Genomic DNA, 22,962 nt, shown 5'->3' on the forward strand with positions numbered 1-22,962 from the left:
GATGTCCAGTTCGCATGGAGAGGGTTCAGAGGCTTGCGAGCTGGGGATCAGAGTCGGACTGGGCGAGCTGGGAATTTCTTGAACAGGTTAGGTCGGACTGTGGGGCGAACTGGGAATTTCTTGAACAAGTGAGGTCGGATTTGGGAGCGAACTAGGTGGACTAAGTGGTGGGGTGAATTCTGGGTTTATGATGAGCCAATTTGGGAAGTCATTTTCATTATTCTCCCCCTGACGAACTGGATTGGCGAAGTAAGGGCTGAACTCATGAAAAGATACATCCATGGAGACTATGAATTTTCGTGACCGGGGTTCATAGCATTTGTAGCCTTTCTGAGTTGCTGAATAGCCAATGAAGATGCACTTGAGCGATTTTGGTTTCAGTTTACCTTGGTCATAAGAATGGGTGAAGACTGAACAGCCGAATACTTTCGCAGGTAGAGTTGAGATGAGACGAGAATGAGGGTATGTCTCTAGAAGGAGCCGGGATTTTGTAACCAAGGACCCGAGATGGCATTCTGTTTATGAGGTAAGTGGCTGTGATGACTGCTTCTCCCCAAAAATGAGATGGAACGTTTGAGGAGAACATGATGGCTCGGGCGACCTCGAGAATGTGTCGATTTTTTCGCTCGGCTACCCCATTTTGTTGCGGGGTATGAACGCACGAGCTGGAGTGAATTATGCCATGTGTTTTGAAGAAATCGCCGAGCTCAGAATTAAAGTAATCTCGAGCGTTGTCGGTGTGGACAATTTGAATGGAGGTGTCGAACTGTGTTTGGACCATTTGTGAAAGGTTTTGAATAGATTGGATGTTTCGGATTTTTGTTTCATCATGTATATCTAACTGAGTCTAGTGTGGTCGTCAACAAAGAGAAGGAACCATCGAACTCCAGTGATATTGAGAAATTTTGAGGGCCCCCATATATCACTGTGAATTGTGGCAAATGGACGAGATGGTTTGTACGAGGTGGGGTGATACGAACTTCGAGAATGTTTGGCGAACTCACACATGTCACACTGAATGGAATTGATATTTTTATTGATAAACAAAGAAGGAAACATTCTTTTGAGATACATGAAATTTGGATGCCATAGTCTAAGGTGATTGAGCATGATCTCTTTGTACTGGGGTGAATGTTGGGCGAGCTGACACATGGCGGGCTGATCTGGCTTGATGATATAGAGTCCGGTACTCAGCTCGGCATTACCAATCTGTCTCCCCGTGACCTGTTCCTGAAACACACATGAACTTTCATCAAAAATAGTTCGACACTTAGAGTTTTGGTTGAACTTATGCACAGATAAGATATTGCACTGTAGTTGAGGAACAAAGAACACCGAGTCTAGCCTCATGGACTTCGTCAAGACCACGGTGCCAATACCAGTGACTTGAGTCTTGGCTCCGTTGGCGATGGTGACTGATATGCTTCTATTACAAGCGGAGTAAGTTGTGAATAGACTTCGATTACCAGTCATGTGATCAGAGGCACCAGAGTCGACAATCCATGCTGTGGGATTCTCTGAGCTTACATGGAGGGCTCTAGGAGAGTTACCTAGAGAACCAATGCCCGAGTGTTCTCCACTGAGTTGGACTTGTTGGATAAGCTTTTGGAGAATAGCGAGCTGGTCGTTGCTGAAGGGAGAGGAGTCCGAGGTCGAGGTCGAGGCAGCGGACGAGGTGGATACTAAGTTTCCGGCTGAGTTTGGATCCTTAGTGTCTCGGGTTGACTTCGAGCTCGGTGGTTTCCCATGCAGCTTCCAGCAGGTTTCTCGGAGGTGTCCAGGTCGTCTGCAATGATCGCAGTAGGGGCGAGGTTTGCGAGGTCTCTCTATTGAGACACGAGCTACAAGTGCTTCGTCTCCATGCGTGGTGAGGGCGGACGAATCTGAGGATGAGCCCGGAATTGAACTAGATTGGTTAACTCCAAGCATGAGTTTCCTCATGCTTTCCTCGTGTCTGACCGCGGAGAAGGATTCACGGAGAGATGGTAGTGTGGTTTAGTACTGAGTATCCGACCTCTGACCTCATCGAGGTCTTGGTTGAGCCCGGATAATAGTTTAAACACACGTTTGGTCTCCACTATCCTGCGGTAGAGTTTTGAGTCTTCGGAGCAGGTCCACTGGTGATGTTCGTAGAGGTCGATCTTCTGCCATAGATGCGTGAGCGAGCTGAAGAACTGAGTAACAGACATCTCTCCTTGACGTAGGTCGTGGAGAGTGTTCTCAGTCTCAAACAGCTCGGACACATCTTCGGAGTTGGAGAAGATTTCTCTAGCTGCTTGCCAGATTTCCGCTGCCGTTGAGTAAAGGAGGAAGGTTTCTCCTATTTCGGGATGCATAGAGTTTATGAGCCAGGACATCACCATGTTGTTTTCTGCCTTCCAACTCTTAAACGTCGGATCTTCGATCTCAGGAGATGTGGCCACGCCTGTGAGGTAGTCCTCTTTACCTCGTCCCGATATGAACATGAGCACGGATTGAGACCACTGTAGGAAGTTGTGACCATTGAGTTTGTGGCTCGTGATATGTTGGGAGAAGGATTCAGATTGAGACTGAGTGGGCGAGGTCTGAAAGGTGGTCGAAGTAGTGTTCATGGTGATTGATTTTCTGGGCTCTGATACCATGTTGAAAATATAAAGAAAGAGAGAATCGGAGAAGAGAGAGAGTGTTCCGAGACTTTGAATATTTCCTTATATTGATATGAAATTGTATCACCTATTTATAGATATGGTTGATACATTAGACTAGATTAGATACATGATCAGTGTAATAAATGTACGTAATAACTACTTCTAAGAAATAGATAATAATAAATATACACAGAGAACAAGACATAGGAAATAGAATGAAAAAGTAAATGCAACACTTTTCCCAAAGTGAGATGAGTTCCAAGGAACCGGCTGGTTCCAAGATGGTGAGGTCAGTTCGTAGTAAGCTGAGGTGGATTCCGAACTGAGGACGAGTTGGGTGAGACGAGCTGACGAACTGAATGTGAGACGAGCTGACGAACTGATTTTCTACACTAGTCAGGAAGAGGGGGCGAAGTGACGAGGACGAGGTGAAGCTTAGCTCGGACGAGGTGGCGAAGTGTCACGAGAAGGTCGAACTGCCGAGCTGGATTTCAACAGTTCCATATAATAAGCTTGAGTTAAAAATATTAGTTTTTTTAGCATGTTTATACTAATACTAATGATAATTTATTTATTTTAGATATTTTACTTAAATTTTAAAATAAAAATGTTATTTCTTCAGATATTCAAATCCAACTGGAATGATCTAAAACAGTTTGTTTACTCCGGTTGGGTTTTTTTTTTATTTCTTCCTGTTTGATCTGTTCTGGTCTCAAGTTTTCCAAATCATTTAAAATGGTCTGATCTGATTTGGAGGCATTTCTTTATTAATTCAGACCAGGCTTTGCCAACTTCCGAAAAAAAAAAAAGAAATTCACATTCCAAAATGAGCATATCCTCAGTTTTCTTTCTTTTTATAATAAAGCTCATTAATTGAAAATATTACGATGGAACACTTGTGACGCTATAGTAATGTTGTCAACTAAAATTAAATAAGTAAAGTGGAATGGAGATCCCGAATAAAATAAAACAAAATTGTTATGCAAGTAGGATAGAATCTTCAGCATGCCTTAACACACGCCATATCTTGCATCATCATCCAATTCTCTATCCTATAAATGAATAAAAATTTAATTAATTTGAATATGTCAGCACATATCAATCATCAAAAGCATGACAGGTATATAAACCAATTGTGCCCGAACCGGAATATTACGTTTGTAAATGAAAAGATTCGATGTAATATCAGCCGTACCAAACCTCAAACTTGGTCATAATTAACGACCACTATGGTGGATATCCATAGTTTGTTTGTCTTCTAAGTCAAGAGTGGACGATTTCAAGCAGTGCAACGGCCTTATGTATGATGCTATGTATCTATACATCTTTCTGTCGCAGTCACAGTGGTCTCTTTCTTTTATTTTTTAATAAATTATTTAGAGTTGACCTTTTGAGGTTTGATAAAAGCTGCAAATCAAGGTCGGTGAAATGTAAAACGATTGTCTGAGCTTTGAAGCAAAGCGAAAGAGAGAAAATTGAGGGAAGAGAAGAGTTGTTGATGGACATCGTAATGTCTGATTCAGACGAAGAGTCGGAAGGAAGTTTGTTTTCGATAGACCTCGAGAAAGAAGAAAAAGAAGACAGTGTTTACGTTGTGGCGAGCAAGGAAGCGCTAGCGTGGACCCTCAAGCAGGCGATCGCTCCCTCGTCAACCGTTCTCCACCTCATCCACGTCTTCCCACTTATCCACCTCGTGCCCTCACCATGTAACTTGTTCTTCTCATCATTCATCTGGTTTGTGAGGCTTTATTGATGATCTGTTTATAATTTTAGCACAACATTATATGATTATTTTTAGATTTGCCTCCTTAAAATTTATTTTTCTCCTGTCATTTTTGGCTCCACCACTAGTAGGAGGTATGCTTCCGCGGAGGCATGCTAATCCAAAAGTGGTTGAAGCATATTTGAGGCAACAGAGCGAAAAGAGAAAGAAGTTGCTTCAGGCCTACACTAATGCCTGCTCGCGTTTCAAGGTCGACTAACTAACCATCTCTCTCTCTCTCTCTCTCTCTCTCTCTGTTCTTATTTTTAATATAATATGAGTGACAGGTTCGAGTAGAGACGGTGGTGGTGGAGAACGATAGTGAAGCAGAGGCCATCTTAGAGCTCATTCGTAAACTCGACATCAAAAGGCTCGTTGTGGGGTCCAATATATCCAATCTCACGAAGCTCAAGTCGAAAGGAGGCACGGAGAGTCAGATTCTTCAGAACGCGCCGCCAAGCTGTGAGATTAGCATCATCTGCAAAGGGAAGCAAGTGGTGAGTGATGAGAAAGAGGACAAACGGATAGTTCTTTCTCAATCTCGCTCTGATTCTGGTTCCAGTTCTCATTCGAGTTCTAATTCTACTTCTCGTTCCAGTTCTCGTTCTAGTTCTCATTCCGGCTCTGGTGTTGCATCGCTGCATTCGTGGAAGGCCTTCAAATGGTCGCGCACGTAGCAACTTCCACTCTCCTCATTCTATCATCATTTCCTCAGAAACTGAGATTGTATGAATCACGTGATTGGATAGTGCAAATGTTAGAAGGCTATCAACTCAGAATCACCTCAGCTGTATTAGTCCATCACCTCAATACAACAGCTAAATTGAGCTCAAGAATTCATGAAGCGCTTGGAAAAACAATATTGAAAAATGATATTTTTTTTGGATAAAACAAAAACCAATCTGCGGCGGTGGATTCAAAGAAGAAAATATAATATCAAAATAAGTAGAAGAAAAAGACAAATGTCAACAAGTTACTTTGAAATCTTTTAGTTTGCCAATGTACGGACAAATTTGGTCGTAAGCTGATATTTGGTTGTCCAAGTAAGGAGTTGTAAATCATAATTTTCAAGCCGATGTCCAGTTTTGAAACCGGATTTGAAATATGATGATATAGATATTAAATGATATTTTGAAAGACTATTATGAAGGTTGGCAATGGTGTAAAGATTTTGAAAGACTATATATTATGAAGGTTTGCAATGGTGAGGTTCTCACTTCGTCCACTTGTTCGATGTCCCAAATTATTAAGAGATAAATTTGAGTGACGTGGATGATTTAATGTCCAGAGGTGGATTAGTTCTCACCTCATTCACAATCATGAATGTGTCATTTAACTTTCTTTTCTTTAGATTAGATTTTATTTTGGGTTATTAGTCTCTAGTTAGTTCGATTGAATGTGTGATGGCCGCTATCAATTGCCTATAGAACGCTTGATCGAAATTACCAGAAAGCCATTTGACTCGAGCTCGTCTCTTCATTAGAACTTTAGGGGAAGAAAAGCTTTGTGTGAGAGCAATAGTGAATTAAGTTTTTAATTGTTACTTGGTTGTCTGGTTTTGGATTTGCTTTTACTTATTAACTTGTTTATAATGAGGAAGGCCACCAATAAGTTATCAACTGTATCGAAACTCTCTTTTCTTCGTCCTACGTGAGATCTCGGAAACCTCGAGATAGCAACCAAACTCTTATGCTTTTTTATTTTTCTTTCTTTCCATTAAATATCGATGACGTACAAATGGTACCTCTCATAGGCTCTATCGGAGGATCCGAGGCACGAAGAAATTGAAGATTACAATACACGAAACTGCATTAAGGATGAACTAACTCCTTTCACAAAATAGTTCACTTCCATTATATGTATTAATTATTAGTTGAGAACAAAATAGTTTTTCATGTTGCAGAGCTTCAAAGTATCAGCCTAAAGAGAAGAATTTAATTTAAGTTGGACAGAAAAAAGTTGTGGGGTGTTTGAGGGTTTGTTAGCCAAAACACCCTATCTTCCTCCTCCACAGACTCCTCCAACATCCGCTCGATCTCCCTCTCTATACTATGATCGTACCGATATCTTTCTGTTACCGACACATTCGAAGCCTTGTCTTTAGCTTTCACCGTGAAGACGAAATTATCATCCAATTTTAAGCTGATCTCGATCCGAGGCACTCCTCTAGGAGCTGGACTGATTCCCGATAGATTGAATCTTCCAATCTCTTGGCAATCATTGGCCAAACGCATCTCTCCACTCAAAACTCTGATTTCCACAGTTGATTGATTATCTCTGTGGGTCGTGAATAACGCCTTCTTCGTATCCCCAAGCATTGTTCTTCTTCGGATCAATTTTGTCATCACACCGCCGACTGTTTGGATTCCCGCGCTCACACGAGTCAAATACCGTTCAGGACTAAAACCCATATCCGCTGGCGCTGCATTTCAACATAACTAATATCTTAGTACCCAAGTTATAACAAAACTAAATTAAAATCATTTAGATATCTCTCACTTGGCCCATCCAAGATAATCTGATATAAATCCAACACGCCCTTGACATGAACCTCGTTGGGATTGAGATGAGCGGTGCTTTTGTTACCAAACAAATCCTCGAAGAGCTTTCGCACTTTGGGAATCATCGTACTTCCTCCGGTGAGAACAACGCCGTCGATGTCATCCTTCTTGAGCCCCGCCTCTTCCAAAGCCGACAGTGCCAAAACAGTCATCTTCTCGAACAAGTCCGCGTTTATGCTTTCGAACACATTCCTCGTCAACGGCTCAGATAACTTCACGCCCTCGATCTCCACTGCCACTCGATCCTGTCCGCTCAGTGCTATCTTTGCTCTCTCGCACTCTCCGATGAGCTTCTCGAGAGCCACCACGTTCTTCCTCCCATACTCGTTCTTGATCAACTTGATAAAGTGCTCTGCGAGTCTCCGGTCAAACTCATTCCCTCCCAAACGCGTATCGTTATTGCTCGCGAGAGTTTCAAAGACTCTATTGTCACAAGAAATCACGTGCGCTTCGCATGTTTCTCCGCTGACATGGAACACCAAGTGGTTCCTCTCGCCGCGTGTCTGATCCAACTTGTGGGCAATAATAGCAGCAGTTTGATGCCCCACAGCTACGGTCTCGATGAACCCAAGTCGGCGCGCTATCCTCTTCAGAGCGGACCGCTGGTTTGGCTTGTAATCATCTGAAATCACACACATCATTTCATAATCAACCAAGCACAAGATTTTCAGGACTCGTTGCCTTAGGTGTTAATTATTTTGACACGGAACCCATAATACTATACCATTGATGATTAAATTAATATGCACCACACAAAACCATACCTGGGATAACGAGAGCGGCTTTTCGTATTCTCTTGCGGATATGATTCTCGGCCATATCCTTGATTTTGCTCAAGAAGGCGGCGAATACATCCTCGGGATTCAACACCATGATCTCACCTCAAACGTTGACTTGCAGATAAGGCTTACCTTGTCTGTTCACGACCTTTTGAGGCCACACCTTAACCTCTCTTTGCACCTCTGGATCATCAAACCTGCCACATCACAACTGAATTGAATGAGTCTTCGCTCACAGTCACAGTGTTTGTGTTTCAATGCATTAACTCAGAGAAAACCTACTCTCTTCCTAAGAGGCGTTTGATGTCGAATATGGAGTTATTAGCGTTAATGGCAGCCTTTCCTATGAGGATGGTTCCGTTGTGGGAGAAAGAGATCCAATTAGGGGTCTTTGAGTCACCAAATTCGTTTGGAATGAGCTCCAAAACGCCATTCCTTTCGAAGCCGACACGGGTGTGGCTGTGACCGAGGTCGATTCCGATTGAAGCGCCGTAGAGATCGTATTTTTCGAGATTATCTCTGATGAAATCGCCGTCATCGTCGTCGGGGAAGACAGCGACCGGTGAGTTATCATCACCAGCTACTGATATCGTAACTATGTCTGACAAAACAAACATATATCAACAAAAGTGAAATAAAAATTAAAATAATCAGCTACTGTTATTCAATGGATATCAACTTACGTGACGCCAAGATGATCAAGAGCAACGGGACTCTGGTCTTCATGGACTTCCGTGTTTGTACGTCCATGTGGTTCATGGCCTGACACTATAAATGAGTATTTTTAAGCTTTTAATAGGGTGAAGGTGAAGCAAGAACGATTTTTGACTGTGTCCCCTTCAAAAAAAAAAAAATAATAATAATAAATTCGAGTGTGTCTGAGAAACGAAAGAAGAAAGACAAACCGTGGTTTTATTTTTATTTTATTTTATTTTTATTTTTTTTGAATAAAGACCTTTGCTTGGTACCACTTACTGTTGAGCCAAGAACGTTCAGTCCACTCGCGGCCAACTCTATTTATTTTCAATAATATTTATGTTTTCTTCTAAAAGATATTGTATTTGTTTTTTCATATAAAACATGGAATTTCATTACCTAAACTTCATTTAATCAAAATTCTCTTGGTAATTTAGAACATAAATTAATCCACTTAATTTAGAAAAAGAGAGGAAAACCTAGTTCTACTTCTAAATCATTCAATTTGAAAAAAATCAAACAAATAACTCGGCTACACCAACGAGTCATAAAAGGACATCCAAAGAGCTAATAAGCGCCCAATGGTGTGGTCGACCATGCTCTACTTGCAGAGAAGATCGTTGATGATCGAAGTGACTACTATCAAAGGATTGTCACAATTGTCAATCTTAACAGCCTTGAGCAAGTAAGTTTCAATCTTTGTGAGCTCGAACAGTGTAGACTATCATATTTTATCGCAATCAAATTTTAAAATTACTTCTTTTAATTTTTTTTATTATTTTCGAGATGAAATGTGATGGTTTCGAATGCCTTCTCAAAAAATCTGTAGCATGCAATGCATTGAGAATAACTGGAACTATATAGAAAATACTAAAAAAAATGATATTTTCATTAATACAAAAACCGATGATGTGCGGTTGTCGATTTGGAGGAGAAAATATCGAATGAATATAGGTTAGAAGAAAAAAAAAATCTACAAGCTATTGATATTGTTAATTTTTTCTTACTAACGAATGAAAACGGATTTGATTACAATGTTGTACAGAAAATACTAAGAAATATGTATTTCTCTTACTAAGAAATATATCTTTCTTAGTGTTTTCGTCTAGCATTTTTAGAATTTTTAAACAAGAATAAGAAAATGCTGGGGGTTATTATTTTATTTTACTTCTATTTTCCACCATTTTCCAATATAATATATTTTCGTTAACTTCAATTTTTAACTTTTTTTTTCTAGTTTTTCGAGTTCCAAACGGGTCTAAATGAAATAAGAGCTTATGAACTCGTGGTTATAGAATGAAGAAATTTTACGAATTTGTCCAAGTTCGGACCTATATAAAGCTTCAAAGAGATAAAAAGTTGGGGTAATCTCAATCCCTATCATAAAAATACACAAATTGTGTTAGGGCAAAATAATTAACATTTTCAGGCTATTGATTTATGTTAAAATTCCGGAAACACAACCATACAACCTATGAGTTCATTTTACAAAAAAATACAAAAAACTGATTCAATGAAACAACACAATAGAGAAACACCAACACTATAAACGTAAAGGGAAATTAAAAAAAAAAAAAAAAAAAAAAAAAAACAACGCGAATTGAAATAAAGCTTCGTTTTTTTTTTTAAATTTTATTTGGCCGAGGGAAACGAAAATTGGGTTGGTTGGAGAGGATTCTATTGAATCGACATTGAAAACAAGGTTTCCTTTTTCTCGAAAAAAAAAAAAAAAAACAAAGTTTCCTTTTTTATTTGGAGAGAGAGTGAGAGAGGAATAAAAGAGGAAACTGAGAGAGAAATGGAAACCAAGCAACGGCTCTGAAACCCACATCGGCGTTGTATAAATACTGATGTTCCCGGAAACCATGTCTTCAGTTCAACATTCCATATCTCTCTCTTTCTCACAATGTCGAAGCTTTGGGAAAATCTGTGTCTACTGGCGGAAGTGGCGTCGTCGTTGTCGGAGACGAAGGAGAAGAAGAGGAAGAGAGCGGAGATAGAAACGACGGTGTTCCCGGAAACGATTCCGAAGAAGAGAAGGACGACGGTGTCGAGAAGGGGTCGGCGGAGACTGGAAATGCCGGCGGGTCTGAGGAAGAGAGTGGTTGGGGAGCTCGGGGGAGACGAGGTGAGGCTGGCGATCGAGAAGGCGCTGAAGAACACGGACGTGAGCCGAGGCCACGGGCGACTCTCGCTGCCGGGGCTGGTTCTGAGGAAAGACGAGGCTTCTCGGGTCAGAAATCAGGGGCTCGATGTTCTTGTGGTCGACGAGGAGCTGAGAGAGTACTCGCTCCGACTCAAGCAGTGGAAGATGGGAAACACCCTTATCTTCAACCTCACCAAGGCTTGGAACTCCGTCGTCCAACGCAACACCCTTCACCCAAACGACGTCGTTCAGCTCTGGTCCTTCCGACGCAAATCCCAACTCTGCTTCGCACTCGTCAACCTCACCCGCCATTGCAATTCATTCCCACCTCCATCATCAACACACACATGTATACATATCTAAATTCCATGCCTGCACATCTTGTGCGTCTGTGTATCTATATATAGTGTTCTTTTTTCTTGTTATTTGAAATTTATCTATGGATATTGATATTGATCTTTTATTTTACTTGTTATATCGTAAATGTTTAGATACCAGTCCCGGCAATTGCTGTCTCAAACTGGCATACACACATACTATTTTTGAGGCAACTTGTTTCTTCACCAAGGTACAAAAATAACACAAAAGTATTAAAGTAATGTATTTGAAGAAACTATACAGAAAAGTACACATCCTCTTTTGCAAATGTATAAAAAGAGATGATCTACTCCTTCAATACAATACAGCATACATAACTAAATTATTTGATTAATTAAAATAGCAGAGCTAAACCCCCCATTGTACCCAGTGTACCTCTTCTACTTCTATCCCGTGAACGAGCAAAACAGAAATCTTTTTTTTTTTTTTTTTTTTTTTTTTTTTTTTTTTTTTTTACAAGGGCATATATGAAAAGAAACTAATAACCACAATCTACATTTTCAGGTGAACATATAAAATAAAATAACCACCGATGAGAAAAACGAGATGTCATTTCTTCGTCCCTGATCCTCCAATCCATTGTTTGTGTTAGTCCTAAACCTCTCACCATTTTGGAGAGCAAAATCACTAGCAAACAAGTGTTTATCCACCATGTCCCAGTTGCAATTATAGTTCCTCCAACACATCCACGGCTTCAATCCAAGACAGTGTACCACAACCACATCGTCCCTATCCAATGTTATGGATGATCGAACTTACTACCATCGAAGGATTGTCTCAATAATCAATCTTAGCTGCCTCGAGCAATTAGGTTTTAATCCTGGTGAGCTTGAAGAACATTGCAGACCATCATATTTTATCACAATCAATTTTTGAAAATTACTTTCTCTAATTTCTTATTATTTTCGGGATGAAATGTGGGTGGTACCACAACAAATAGTGGCAACAGCCACAATTTTTATTCTCGGGAATAGCCACGACAAGTTGTGGCTAATTAGCCGCGACTTTTGATGATACAGCCGCGACTTGTCGTGGCTGTTTCTATTTTCATTTTTTCAGGGCTGGTTTTGGAAGAAAGGTCAACAAAGAAACAGCAAGTTCATTTAATCACAAGTTTATCAGCTGTGCTGTAAAAATTGCTATAAAGCATATCAAGACTATCTTATAACTAAGTACTCAATCTATAACATTTTACTTCTATTTATTAAATAAATAAAAAATAGAAAAGTTAATTGGATATTCTTACCCAGTCAATAAACCCAAGAAAAAAAAATTATGAAAAGAGAGAATAAAATTGATCAAGAAGGATGTATATCTAGACCAATTTCATAAGTTTATTATTATGATTAAAAAGATATCACAACTTCAAAAAACATGCACTCTCTCAAAATAAAATTAATCATTCTAATAGAATTGATCAAGGATGTATGAAATTGTGTTTAATAATTATATAAATTGAAATTTTTAAACTTGTTACAAATTGAAAGTGTGTTTAGAATTCTTTGGTGGATAGTTTTTAGGTTTGCTTTTGGTGGTTAAATATTTTATTTTTTAGGCACCCCCTCCGGCACAGACGACCCCACCCTCGGTTTCACGTCCACTGCGAGCTAAAGGAGGATCTGGCTCTGGGAGTGCGCCTACTGTAGCACGGAAGAGAGCTAAGAAGAGAACTGGTCGGTCTGCTTTGGGAACTCAGTACGAGTAGTGATTTACTTTACTTGATAGTATGTTATATTTTAGTTTATAAGCGCCGCGAGCGTTATTTATTGTAGTATTGTATTTTAGTTTGTTAGTATGAGACATTTTATTAGTATAATTATGAATTCATCGTATGAATGAAATATATATTATTTTGGTTTATAAGATTTTATTCGTGTAATTATTTTTACATTTACAAATTGGCGGAAAAAAATGGCGGTAAAAATAGGCTGGAAAAAATTGGCGGGAAAAATTGGTTTCCCGGCAAAATTGGCAGGAAAATAAATTTCCCAGCAAAATTATGTGGTCGAAATCAGCCGCGACAATAGCCACGACTAGTCGCGGCTGATTTTAGCCACGACAAGTCGTGGCTGTTGGTCAACAGCAACGGAGCAACAGCCACGACTTTTGTCGCGGCTGTTGTCGCGGTTGAAGCACCAACAGCCACGACTTTCATAGCAACAGTCACGACTTTTGTCGCGGCTGTTGCCAGTTTTTGTTGTAGTGGGTTTCTAATGTCTTCTCCAAAAATCCGTAACATGCATTGAGAATAATTGTAATATATATATATATATATATATATATATATATATATATATATATATATATATATCAAGCCTTGGAAAAGTATATAGAAACAACGCTAAAAAATGATATTTTCAATAATACAAAAATCGATGATCTGTGGCGGTGGATTCGGAGGAGAAAATATTGAATGAATATAGGTTAAAAGAAAAAAAAAATGTCATCAAGCTAGTGATATTGTTATTTTTGTCTTACTAACAAAAGAAAACAGGCATAAATGTAAAATATATTACTGTTTGGAGTAGGTTCTCTCGATCAGCTTTGAGAAATTTTGTCTCGCTCTCACCTCACTTTCTCTAACTAAAAGTCACACTCTCTCTACACTCTAAAGATAAGACTTGGACCCCCAACCTCGCTTAGATCTTCATAGTTATGTTGAGCTTCGAAGGCGCGTCGGAGACTTCCATTTTTTCGCAATGAAATGTGATATTAATGTCTTCTCCAAAAATCCACAACATGCATCGAGAATAATTGGAAAACAAATAATTCATGAAGCACTTGGAAAAATTATATATATTGAAAAAATTATATTTTCGATATTACAAAAACCAATGATATGTGACGGTGGATTTGAAGGAGAAAATATCAAATCAATATAAGTTAGAAGAAGAAGACAAACGTCAACAAGTTAGTGACATTTATATGTTTGTCTTATTTTCAAATCTCTTATTCTATATCGTATTCTGAGAGCTCGATCACCCATTTGGTCAATTTTTCGGACAAGTTCGGATTGTGGAGGACATTCTGCACTGGCTAGGTGATCATTACTACTATCGGATGCGATATTGAAAATATGGTCGTAACTTCATTATTGATACCACCACGGCCAGTGCAAGTTTCTCGATAGCGGGATATCGGGTCTCCGTGTCCTCGAATGTTTTATTGATGTAGAAGATAGGTTTCTGATTTCCTACTTCCTCCATTACTAGTACACCACTGACTGCGGCGGGTGATACAGCAAACGTAGAGGTATATGGGTTCTCGTTCCACGGGCTTGGCCAACATGGGTGGATAAGCCAAATACTCTTTTAAGTGCTTAAATGCCTTCTCACAAGCGTCTTCCCATATGAAAACATTTTCAGTGTTTTTCTTGATGCATTTGAAAAACGGGAGACATTTGTCTGTTGATTTTAAGATGAACCGGTTTAGTGCTGCTACCCTTCCGGTCAATCGTTGTACCTTTCGCTTATTCTTAGGCGAGGGCATTCCTGTTGGTGCTAAGATCTGGTCGGGGTTCGTTTCGATGCCGTGCTAGGTTACTAAGTAGCCCAAGAACTTTCTTGACGACACCCCAAATGAACACTTCGTAGGGTTTAGTTTCATCGGGTACTGGTTTAATACCTTAATACCTTCCTCGGGGTGCGCTACGTGGTCCGTGTCACGGATAGACTTCACCAACATACCGTCGATGTAGACTTCCATGGTCTTACCTAATTTCTCTTCGAACATTTTGTCCACGAGTCTTTGATAAGTGGCACCCATGTTTTTCAGACTGAATGTTATCACTTTATAAAAAATAGATTCCTCTATCTGTGATGAAGGCGGTTTTATCTCGATCACCGGGATGCATCAAGTTTTAGTTATACACAGTAAATGCATCCATGAAGGATAACATCTTATGTCCGGCGGTTGCTTCGACGAACCGATCAATATGCGGAAGGGGAAAACTGTCTTTTGGGCATGCTTTGTTAAGATCCGTGAAATCTACGTATACCCTCATCGGTTTGAAATTTGGGTCGACATTCAGCTGATGGGACATAATGCTTACGTCAATCCCTGGCATGTCTTCGGTGATCCAGGTGAAGGCCGACTTATTCGTTTTTAGGAAATGAATGAGTTGGCTTCTTAACTCGCCTTTCAGCTCGTAACCTATCCCTTCCAATCGCTCTGGGTCGGACCCGTCGATCTAGATCGGGGTGGTCAATTCTAAACGTAGTTGATCGTGAATTTCAAGCTCGTTATCCCTTTGTATTGTTCAGTCGGTGAACTAGGTTCGTTAATAGCCATTAATTACTATTGATCGGGCTGGTGTCCAAGCTTGGATCCGCTTAGGTAGCACGATTGGGCTACCGACTGATTCCCTTTGATTTCTTTTATACCCTTCGGCTAGGGAAACAGATGCATTGATGATAAGTTGATCATAAGGTAGTCGAGATACTCTTATGATATAGTCGACTACCTTTTTAGGGGCTTCTGCCGAGGGAGATGCTCCTTCCTTAGGGCGTTCATGCTTTCCAGGTGATGCCCCACCTCGAAGAGGGGATAAGTCAGCTAGATCTACGTCTCCTAGCTCACCACGTGCAAATTTAGCGATGACATAGTCGCGTATACTCTGCAATATTCAGTTTTGTGCCCCTAATTCTTGTGGTGATTATAGTAGGCGGACATGTCTCGCTTCCATGTGTTAGCTCTCAGGGCGGATTTCATTCCTTCGCTGCCCCCTACAACAGCGTATGTGAACTTATGCGGAAATCTCGGTCTTCCCCCTTGGTTGTGAGGGTGATTCCCTGCACACATGCTAAGGCAAAAGACTAGCAAGTTGGCTAGTAGGTCAGAATTGTGTCTGTTTGGGAAACCAAGGGTTTTACTTTCTATAGTCCCGAGGACGATAAGACTTTCGTTAGCACGAATGCTCGTTTCCTTGAGGAGGACTTTATGAAGGATGCAAAACCTAGAAGCAAAATTGTGCTTGAAGAAAAGTTGGGTGAGGAAGCTTCTACCTCATCTGTAAGAACTGTTCTTACCCCAACTGAAACACAACCTAACTCTTCAGAATCTCGTCAAGTAGTACTTCGACGTAGTGGGAGGGCTACTCAAAAGTCTGACAGGTACATGTCCTATGGAGACTCTCTCGTAGCCGTCTCTGACATGGATGATCCTGTTTCCGATATCCAAGCGATGGCTTATTCTGAATCAAACCTTTGTCTTGACGCCATGAAAGTTGAGATGCACTCGATGTATGTCAACAAATCTGGAAACTTGTAGATCTTCCTGAAGGGATTAAACCCGTAGGGTGTAAGTGGATATACAAGAAGAAAATGGGTCCGGATGGGAACATCGAGACGTTCAAAGCACGACTTGTGGCTAAGGGTTATACCCAACAAGAAGGGATTGACTATGAAGAAACCTTCTCGCCAGTCGCGATGCTTAAATCCATCTGCATACTCCTATCCATAGCTGCAGCTCTCGACTATGAGATCTGGCAAATGGATGTCAAGACGGCCTTCTTGAATGGCAATCTTGACGAGCGCATTTACATGGCTCAACCAGACGGTTTCGTGGAAGAAGGTTAGGAGACCAAGGTTTGTGAGTTGCTTAAGTCCATTTATGGATTAAAGCAAGCATCTAGGTCATGGAATATTAGATTCGATGAAACTGTGAAAAGCTTCGGCTTTGAACAGTCAATAGATGAGCCTTGTGTTTACAAGTTAATACACGAAGACAAAGTTGTGTTTCTGGTACTATATGTCGATGATATATTACTCATAGGTAATGATGTGGGTAAATTATCCGAGGTTAAGATCTGGTTAGCAAAGCAATTTGATATGAAGGATCTAGGAGAAGCCGCGTACATTCTGGGGATCCAAATCTTTCGAGATCGGAAAAACAGGACCCTGTCGCTCTCTCAAGCATCTTATATTGATAAGGTGATGGATCGCTTCTCGATGCAAGACTCCAAGAAGGGCCAAACACCCTTTAGGCATGGAGTCTCACTCTCTAAGGACCAGTCTCCCAAGACTGCACAAGAGATTGAAGACATCAGGAAAATTCCTTACGCATCTGCCGTAGGAAGCCTCATGTATGCTATGCTTTGCACTAGACCTGATATATGTTTCGCCGTTGGCGTAGTTAGCCGTTTCCAATCCAACCCTGGACCCGAGCACTAGATTGCTGTTAAGCATGTTCTTAAGTATCTTCGAAGAACTAGGAACCTGATGCTTACATACTCAGGTACTGACCTGACTATGACAGGATATACCGACTCCGATTTTCAAGCGGATAAGGATTCCAGGAAATCCACTTCGGGATCTGTGTTCATCCTTAATGGTGGAGCCGTTGTGTGGAAGAGTATGAAGCAATCTTGCATTGCTGATTCCACAATGGAAGCAGAATATGTGGCTGCTTGTGAAACATCCAAAGAGGCTGTATGGCTTAAAAAATTCCTTAAGTATTCGGAAGTTGTTTCAAACGTCGACGAGCCCATGACCCTTTATTGTGATAATAGTGGGGCTGTCGCTAACTCAAAGGAACCTCGAAGCCATAAGCGCTCTAAATATATTGAGAGGAAATACCATTTGATTCGAGAGATCGTGCAGCGTGGAGACGTGGAAGTGAAGAAGATCTCAACGGTGGACAACCTGGCAGATCCATTCACCAAGGCCCTAGCGAGCAAGGTCTTCGACCAGCATCGAGAGGGATTAGGCATGAAGGACTACACACATCTTCTTTGAGTCAAGTGGGAGTTTGTTGTCAATGGTGCCCACAAGAAGAGTTGTAGTCTTTATCACTACTACAAATAAGCCTTTCAGGTGCGACTTGTCGCACCCAAAGGGCTCCAGAAAAGAAAAAATTTCGCTGATTTTAAGTGGTATTGGGTGCGACTAGTCGCACCCAATAGTTTTGAAAACTTTCAGGTGTGACTTGTCGCACCTGAAAGTCTAAAAAAATTAGGCGCTCAACTTCTCCCCCTCATTTTTTTTTCATTTGTCTGACGTGGAATTAATTTTTAGGTTTTTTTTTTACTATCAGGTGCGACTAGTCGCACCGATTAGTTTTTTAGGTGCGACTAGTCGCACCTATTTGAGTATCAGGTGCGACTTGTAGCACCTGATTACTAGGGTTAGTTTATAAAACACAATTTCCTGGTTTGTCTTCTTCACAGCCGAAATTTCTCAAATTCTGACTCTCCCTCCCTCCCTCCGTGAGCCACCACCATATATCTCCCTCGCTCTCTCTTTTCCGAGCCACCACCGCGAGCCACCACCATCTCCCTCCCTCTCTCTTCTCCGAGCCACCGCCATCTCCGCCCTCTCTCTTCTCCGAGCCATCACGTACCTGGAGTTTTGCGAGCCTTCTCCGACGTCCAAGTCCATGTGCCGCTCCACCTCAGACCGGCCTTCTCCTCCTCCGTCGGTCCTTTCCTTCGCAGCCACTCCTCCGCGCCGGTCCTCTCCTCCGCGCCGATCCTCCGCAGCCGTGCCCTGTGAAGCTCCGCCGCCACCTCACCACCACCATCTTTACTTTTTTTTTTGTTTCTCCGACCACAATCTCTCCGTCACCACCACCTCTGACCACCATCCCTCCGCCACAACCACCTCCGACCACTATCTTCTCAGGCTAGCCCTGCCTCGAGCTCGACAACCCCGCATCGGTATGTTTTTTATTTTATTTTATTTTTGTAAATTATGGCCATGATTTCCGAGTCTAATAGCTCCGCCAAATCACTCTATTTCTCTGTTTCTCAGTCTCATCTCCTGCCCGCCTCCGAGCTCGAAAGCTCCGCCTTATCCAACGCCTTGCCTTGACCTTTAGTCGTACCTCACCAGCCCCGGCCATCATCTCGCAGCCCCGTCCTCTCCGCATCGCCTCAGCCTGGTCGAGCGCCGCGTCGCCTCCGCGTTGCCGCGCCTTGTACCTCGCAGCCCCGTCGGTGAAGGTTAGTGCTTATTTATGTTAATTAAATTAATTGATTAGTTATAGTAATTAGTTAGTTAAGTTCATAAATTAGGAAAATAAATTTGTTAAGTTGTTATTTATGTAATTAATTCACATGTTTATAAAAATGCTAATTAGTTATTACATTTTAATATAAAATAAGTATGTTAATATGTTAGGTTAATAAGTAGTTAATTTAATTAACTTGTTGATTAATTTGTTAATTTAATGAATGAAGTATATTTGTGTTTAATAAGTACATGTATTAATTAATGTAATTATAATTGTTAATATATATAGTGTTTATAATTAGTTTAGTTAACTAATTAATTTGTAGTGGAAATCAAATTGGTTAATAAGTTGTTAGTTTAGTTAACTAATTAATTTGTAGTTTAATTGTTAACAATTTGTACTTAATAATGAAATTGGTTATGTAACTAATTTTAAATTTTAAATGTTAGTTTAATTAAGATTGAAATTGGTTAATTGTTTAAACTATTTTATTAGATTAGTTGTTTATGATATTGTAATTAATTAATTACTGAGTGATTGTTTTATAGATATTGATAAAATGTTGTGACCGAGCCACGGAGGCTCGGTTTAGGACTTAGTTAATTAATATGATAGTTTCTGGATGGATTTTAAATGTTTTTAAAGTAGTTTGCAAGTTTTTGGTTTAACAATATTATAGGGGAAACTCTGCCAAAATTTCGGTAGAGTTTTGAACCAATTAGAATCGAAATCCACTAGAAACAGTCCATTTTAAAAAACAATCCATTTTCCAGGATTGCTTCCAGGATTTTGAGGCGCTTTAGTATCTTTCCCACAATTTCTACAATCCATTTAAAAAAAATAAGATACCTTTCACAGTCTCTCTCTCATTCCTTCTAAATTCGCTCTCGGTCCGTTAGTAAGATCGGACTTTCAATGCTAATTAATAATTCTCGTTGTCTTTCTCGTTCAGCGAAATCAATGTCTAATCCAAGTAGAGATTGGGTTACCGAGAACGAGAGGTTGAGCTTGCAGTATAAAACAGGGGTTAACGAGTTATTCGCATTGCAAGCAGACATCCGAACGAAAATGGCCAATTTCGTTGTCCTTGCAAGTCTTGCAACAACGTGAGATGGCACGCCATCGGGGTCGTAAGGCATCACCTCCTGGACAATGGGTTTACCCCAGGCTACATAGAATGGTATCATCACGGCGAGCGCATTGTCCTTACTCATAGTGAAGACCCCGAGGAGTAGGAGGATTGCACGACGCCCTGCATGATATCATGGACCACGAGGATTTCGACGACTTTGCGGATCCGACCCCGAGCGAGGTGCGTGCGGAGGAGCAAGTGGAAGACTTATTTGCTGAGTTGGAAGCGGAATTGTACCCTGGATGCAAAGAGTTTTCGTCTTTGTCGTTCTTGGTTTCGTTGATGCACATCAAAGTCACGAACCATTGGATGAACAAGTCGTTCACAGAACTCTTGCAGCTCTTGAGGAAGTCTCATCCAACCGGTAACCGAATTCCGGAAAAGCACTACGAGGCAAAGGCAAAACTGAAGCGCTTCGACATGGGGTACGAGATGATCGACGTGTGCACAACAGTGAGAGAAGGCGGAGTGGTATATCTATACCAATTGTCCTGAAGTAGATCCATATTTGCTGTAAGTTTATCGATCCATGTGTTTCTCTAAGTTATTCCATTGTTAATCTGTTATTTGAGTAAAGTTTCGAACAACAGTGAGCATTTGGAACTCATACGAAGGAATTCTCAAGTGGGCATTGAAGATGCTGAACTCGAAGCAACGCATAGAAAAGAATTCAAAGATTGATTTGCAAAAAAGGTATACGCTAAACCTTAAACCAAATAATTCAAAGAGTTAAAAGTGCTAAGAATTTCTTTGTTTTGAACCAGATTTATGACATAAAAGTTAGTGGCTCTGACGTGTCTGAAGAGCTCTACGCATTGTCTGTCGGTTCATTGGAAATCGCCCATCAATATCCGAGCTGTTTTGTTAACGGCGTGAAGTTCATCACTCGTCGTCGTGATAATCAACGAATAACTCAAAACAGTGGTGTATGTGTGCCCGTGGATGAGTACAATTTCTACGGACGAATGGAAGATGTCATCGTGCTTAACTATAGACATAACTGTCGTGTCGTACTATTCAAATGCATTTGGTATGGTGACAAGTACAATACAGGGCGAATAGTGCATGTTGATAAGATTACTGGAGCGACGAGTTCTTATACCGCTAAAGAGTGGTTTACAGATGAGCCGTTCGTACTCGCGACTCAGGCGAAACAAGTCTTCTACATCCAAGATCTTGTTAAAGGTGGCGATTGGGAAATTGTTCAGGAATGCAATCATCGAGGGATTTGGGACATTCCCGAAGTTGACCCTACCACATCAGCTTTGGTCCCATTGACAATAGAATTGTCAAACATCGAAGGTCTGAATCATCGACACGAAACCGCTGAAATTGAGCTAGTCAGTATCGTTGACGATGATGAAGAATTTGATGAGGATAATGAGGCACACATTGTTTTTGAAGGAGAAGATGTTGATGTAGATATATAAGAAGATACTAACATTATAGGCAGTGATGATGATGAATGCGTAATATTTATCTAATATGTAACCACGGTTTTCCTCCGCCATATGTGAGGGCATTTTAATAAAAAATTCGTGGTGTCGTCCACGTTTCTTTGTTTTCTAATCTTGTTTTCTTCTTATAGGATGTCGATTGGAGCAGGTGGAGGCGAGGATCCACCACAGACGCCGGGATCCTCCGGATCGAAGAACACACGTGGACCAACGAAGGGTCTCGTGTCAGCGAGAGCAGGGGTAAGGACTCCTGGTGCGAATGTAGTTCGTTACGATCGGCGACACATGATGTTCTACCAGGACATCAGGGAGCTAAATCCCATGATCGGCACCTTCTCGAACCGTCTTGGAAACTTGATCAAGGCGACGTTTCAAGCACACGCAAATGACTGGAATGAAGTCGAGCCTCAACATGTGACGGCCGTTATGACTGCAATCCATAACGAGTACCGTTTTGTGTACGAGGATCCTGCAACTGGCGAGAGAGTGCCAGCTGATTGCATTCGCAACGAGATAGAGTCTACTATCATTCGCGAAATGAAGCGGTTGCGACGCAACCAAAAGTCAAAGTTATCATCTAGATTCTTCAACAAGTTTTGCGGGAAAATAGAGCTTACCAGAGAAGAAACACCAAAGAGCTATACGCATGAGGCTTGGTTGAAGGCAATAGAGGTGTTCAACACACCGGCCCATAAGGTATGAGTTGAACATGATTTTTTTTCTCATCGAATCGAATTAAATGAATTTATGTCTCGCAGGCAAAGTCTGACCGCAAGAGACAAAATGCGAAGAAGAAGCAGACAAAGGCCAGACAAGGGTCGATACCTTTTCTCGCTCATCGACAGAAGAGCGTAAGTTGCTTAATTTTTTATTAACATTAGACACATTAGTCTTATTTTGATGATTAAAACTTGCAGAGGAAGGAGGATGGGACATTGCCCTCCGCATTAGAGACGTGGGAGAAAAAACATCAAGATATTAACGGCAACTGGACAACGCCATTCGCGAGTCAACAATTTGTAAGTTACTTTATTTAATTACTTAATAATAATTATATAATAATTTTATTTGGTTTTTTTGTAAAGGCGCGAATCAACGCCCAAGTGGCAGATATTTTGCGACAAGCGGAGGAGAAAGGCGAAGAGGTGAGCCTCGAAGGCCCAGAGGAGTATGCGATGCATGACGTTCTCGGGCCACGCCGTGATTGAGATGTCGGGATAGGACCCACGACCCCAGTTGGGGCTTTGAGTGTGGCTCGAGCTCAAGATGGAAGCTCGTCTGGTTCGTCATCTCAGTCACGTGCCGATCCAGTACTGTATACCGAGTTGCAAGCTCACTTGGCAGCATAACAAGCTCAAATGGCGGCACAACAAATGCAGATGGAAGAGATGCAGCGACAGCTGCTCTCGTTTACACAGATGCATACTCAGGCTTCCCCTACGCCGACATCAGCGGCAATGGCTGATAATGTGAC

The 22,962-nt window shown here is 41.1% G+C and overlaps 3 protein-coding genes across 5 annotated transcripts; 2 read left to right on the plus strand and 1 right to left on the minus strand.

The window, feature by feature from the left end:
- The first annotated feature begins 4,065 nt into the window (after positions 1-4,065).
- On the plus strand, positions 4,066-5,381 carry LOC149380961 (U-box domain-containing protein 35-like). Of its 3 annotated transcripts, XM_089601950.1 has the most exons (4): positions 4,066-4,333; positions 4,479-4,600; positions 4,677-4,886; positions 4,988-5,111. In XM_089601950.1, exons 1-4 carry the CDS (start codon positions 4,126-4,128, stop codon positions 4,997-4,999), a joined length of 552 nt encoding a protein of 183 aa, XP_089458076.1. In that variant the 5' UTR covers positions 4,066-4,125; the 3' UTR covers positions 5,000-5,111. The 3 variants fall into 3 exon arrangements, with proteins under 3 accessions (XP_089458076.1, XP_089458075.1, XP_089458077.1); XM_089601949.1 differs by having other exon boundaries at positions 4,677-5,381; XM_089601951.1 differs by having other exon boundaries at positions 4,302-4,333; positions 4,482-4,600; positions 4,677-5,381.
- Positions 5,382-6,087: 706 nt separating this feature from the next.
- On the minus strand, positions 6,088-8,601 carry LOC149380962 (luminal-binding protein-like). Its single transcript, XM_089630044.1, has 5 exons — positions 8,413-8,601; positions 8,012-8,330; positions 7,715-7,926; positions 6,889-7,572; positions 6,088-6,811 (listed from the first exon to the last, which is right to left on the minus strand). The coding sequence occupies exons 3-5, from the start codon at positions 7,821-7,823 to the stop codon at positions 6,324-6,326; spliced, it is 1,281 nt and encodes a 426-aa protein (XP_089486170.1). The 5' UTR covers positions 7,824-7,926; positions 8,012-8,330; positions 8,413-8,601; the 3' UTR covers positions 6,088-6,323.
- A 1,621-nt stretch (positions 8,602-10,222) lies between these two features.
- Positions 10,223-12,654, plus strand: LOC149380963 (B3 domain-containing protein At2g31720-like). The gene is made up of 3 exons (XM_089601254.1): positions 10,223-10,920; positions 11,063-11,139; positions 12,505-12,654. The coding sequence occupies exons 1-3, from the start codon at positions 10,332-10,334 to the stop codon at positions 12,652-12,654; spliced, it is 816 nt and encodes a 271-aa protein (XP_089457380.1). The 5' UTR covers positions 10,223-10,331.
- Positions 12,655-22,962: the final 10,308 nt, after the last annotated feature.

This window comes from Urtica dioica, chromosome 11 (assembly GCF_054948205.1).
Source record: "Urtica dioica subsp. dioica isolate 48M chromosome 11, U.dioica_male_clone48M_v1_H2, whole genome shotgun sequence".
Taxonomy (NCBI): Eukaryota; Viridiplantae; Streptophyta; class Magnoliopsida; order Rosales; family Urticaceae; genus Urtica; species Urtica dioica.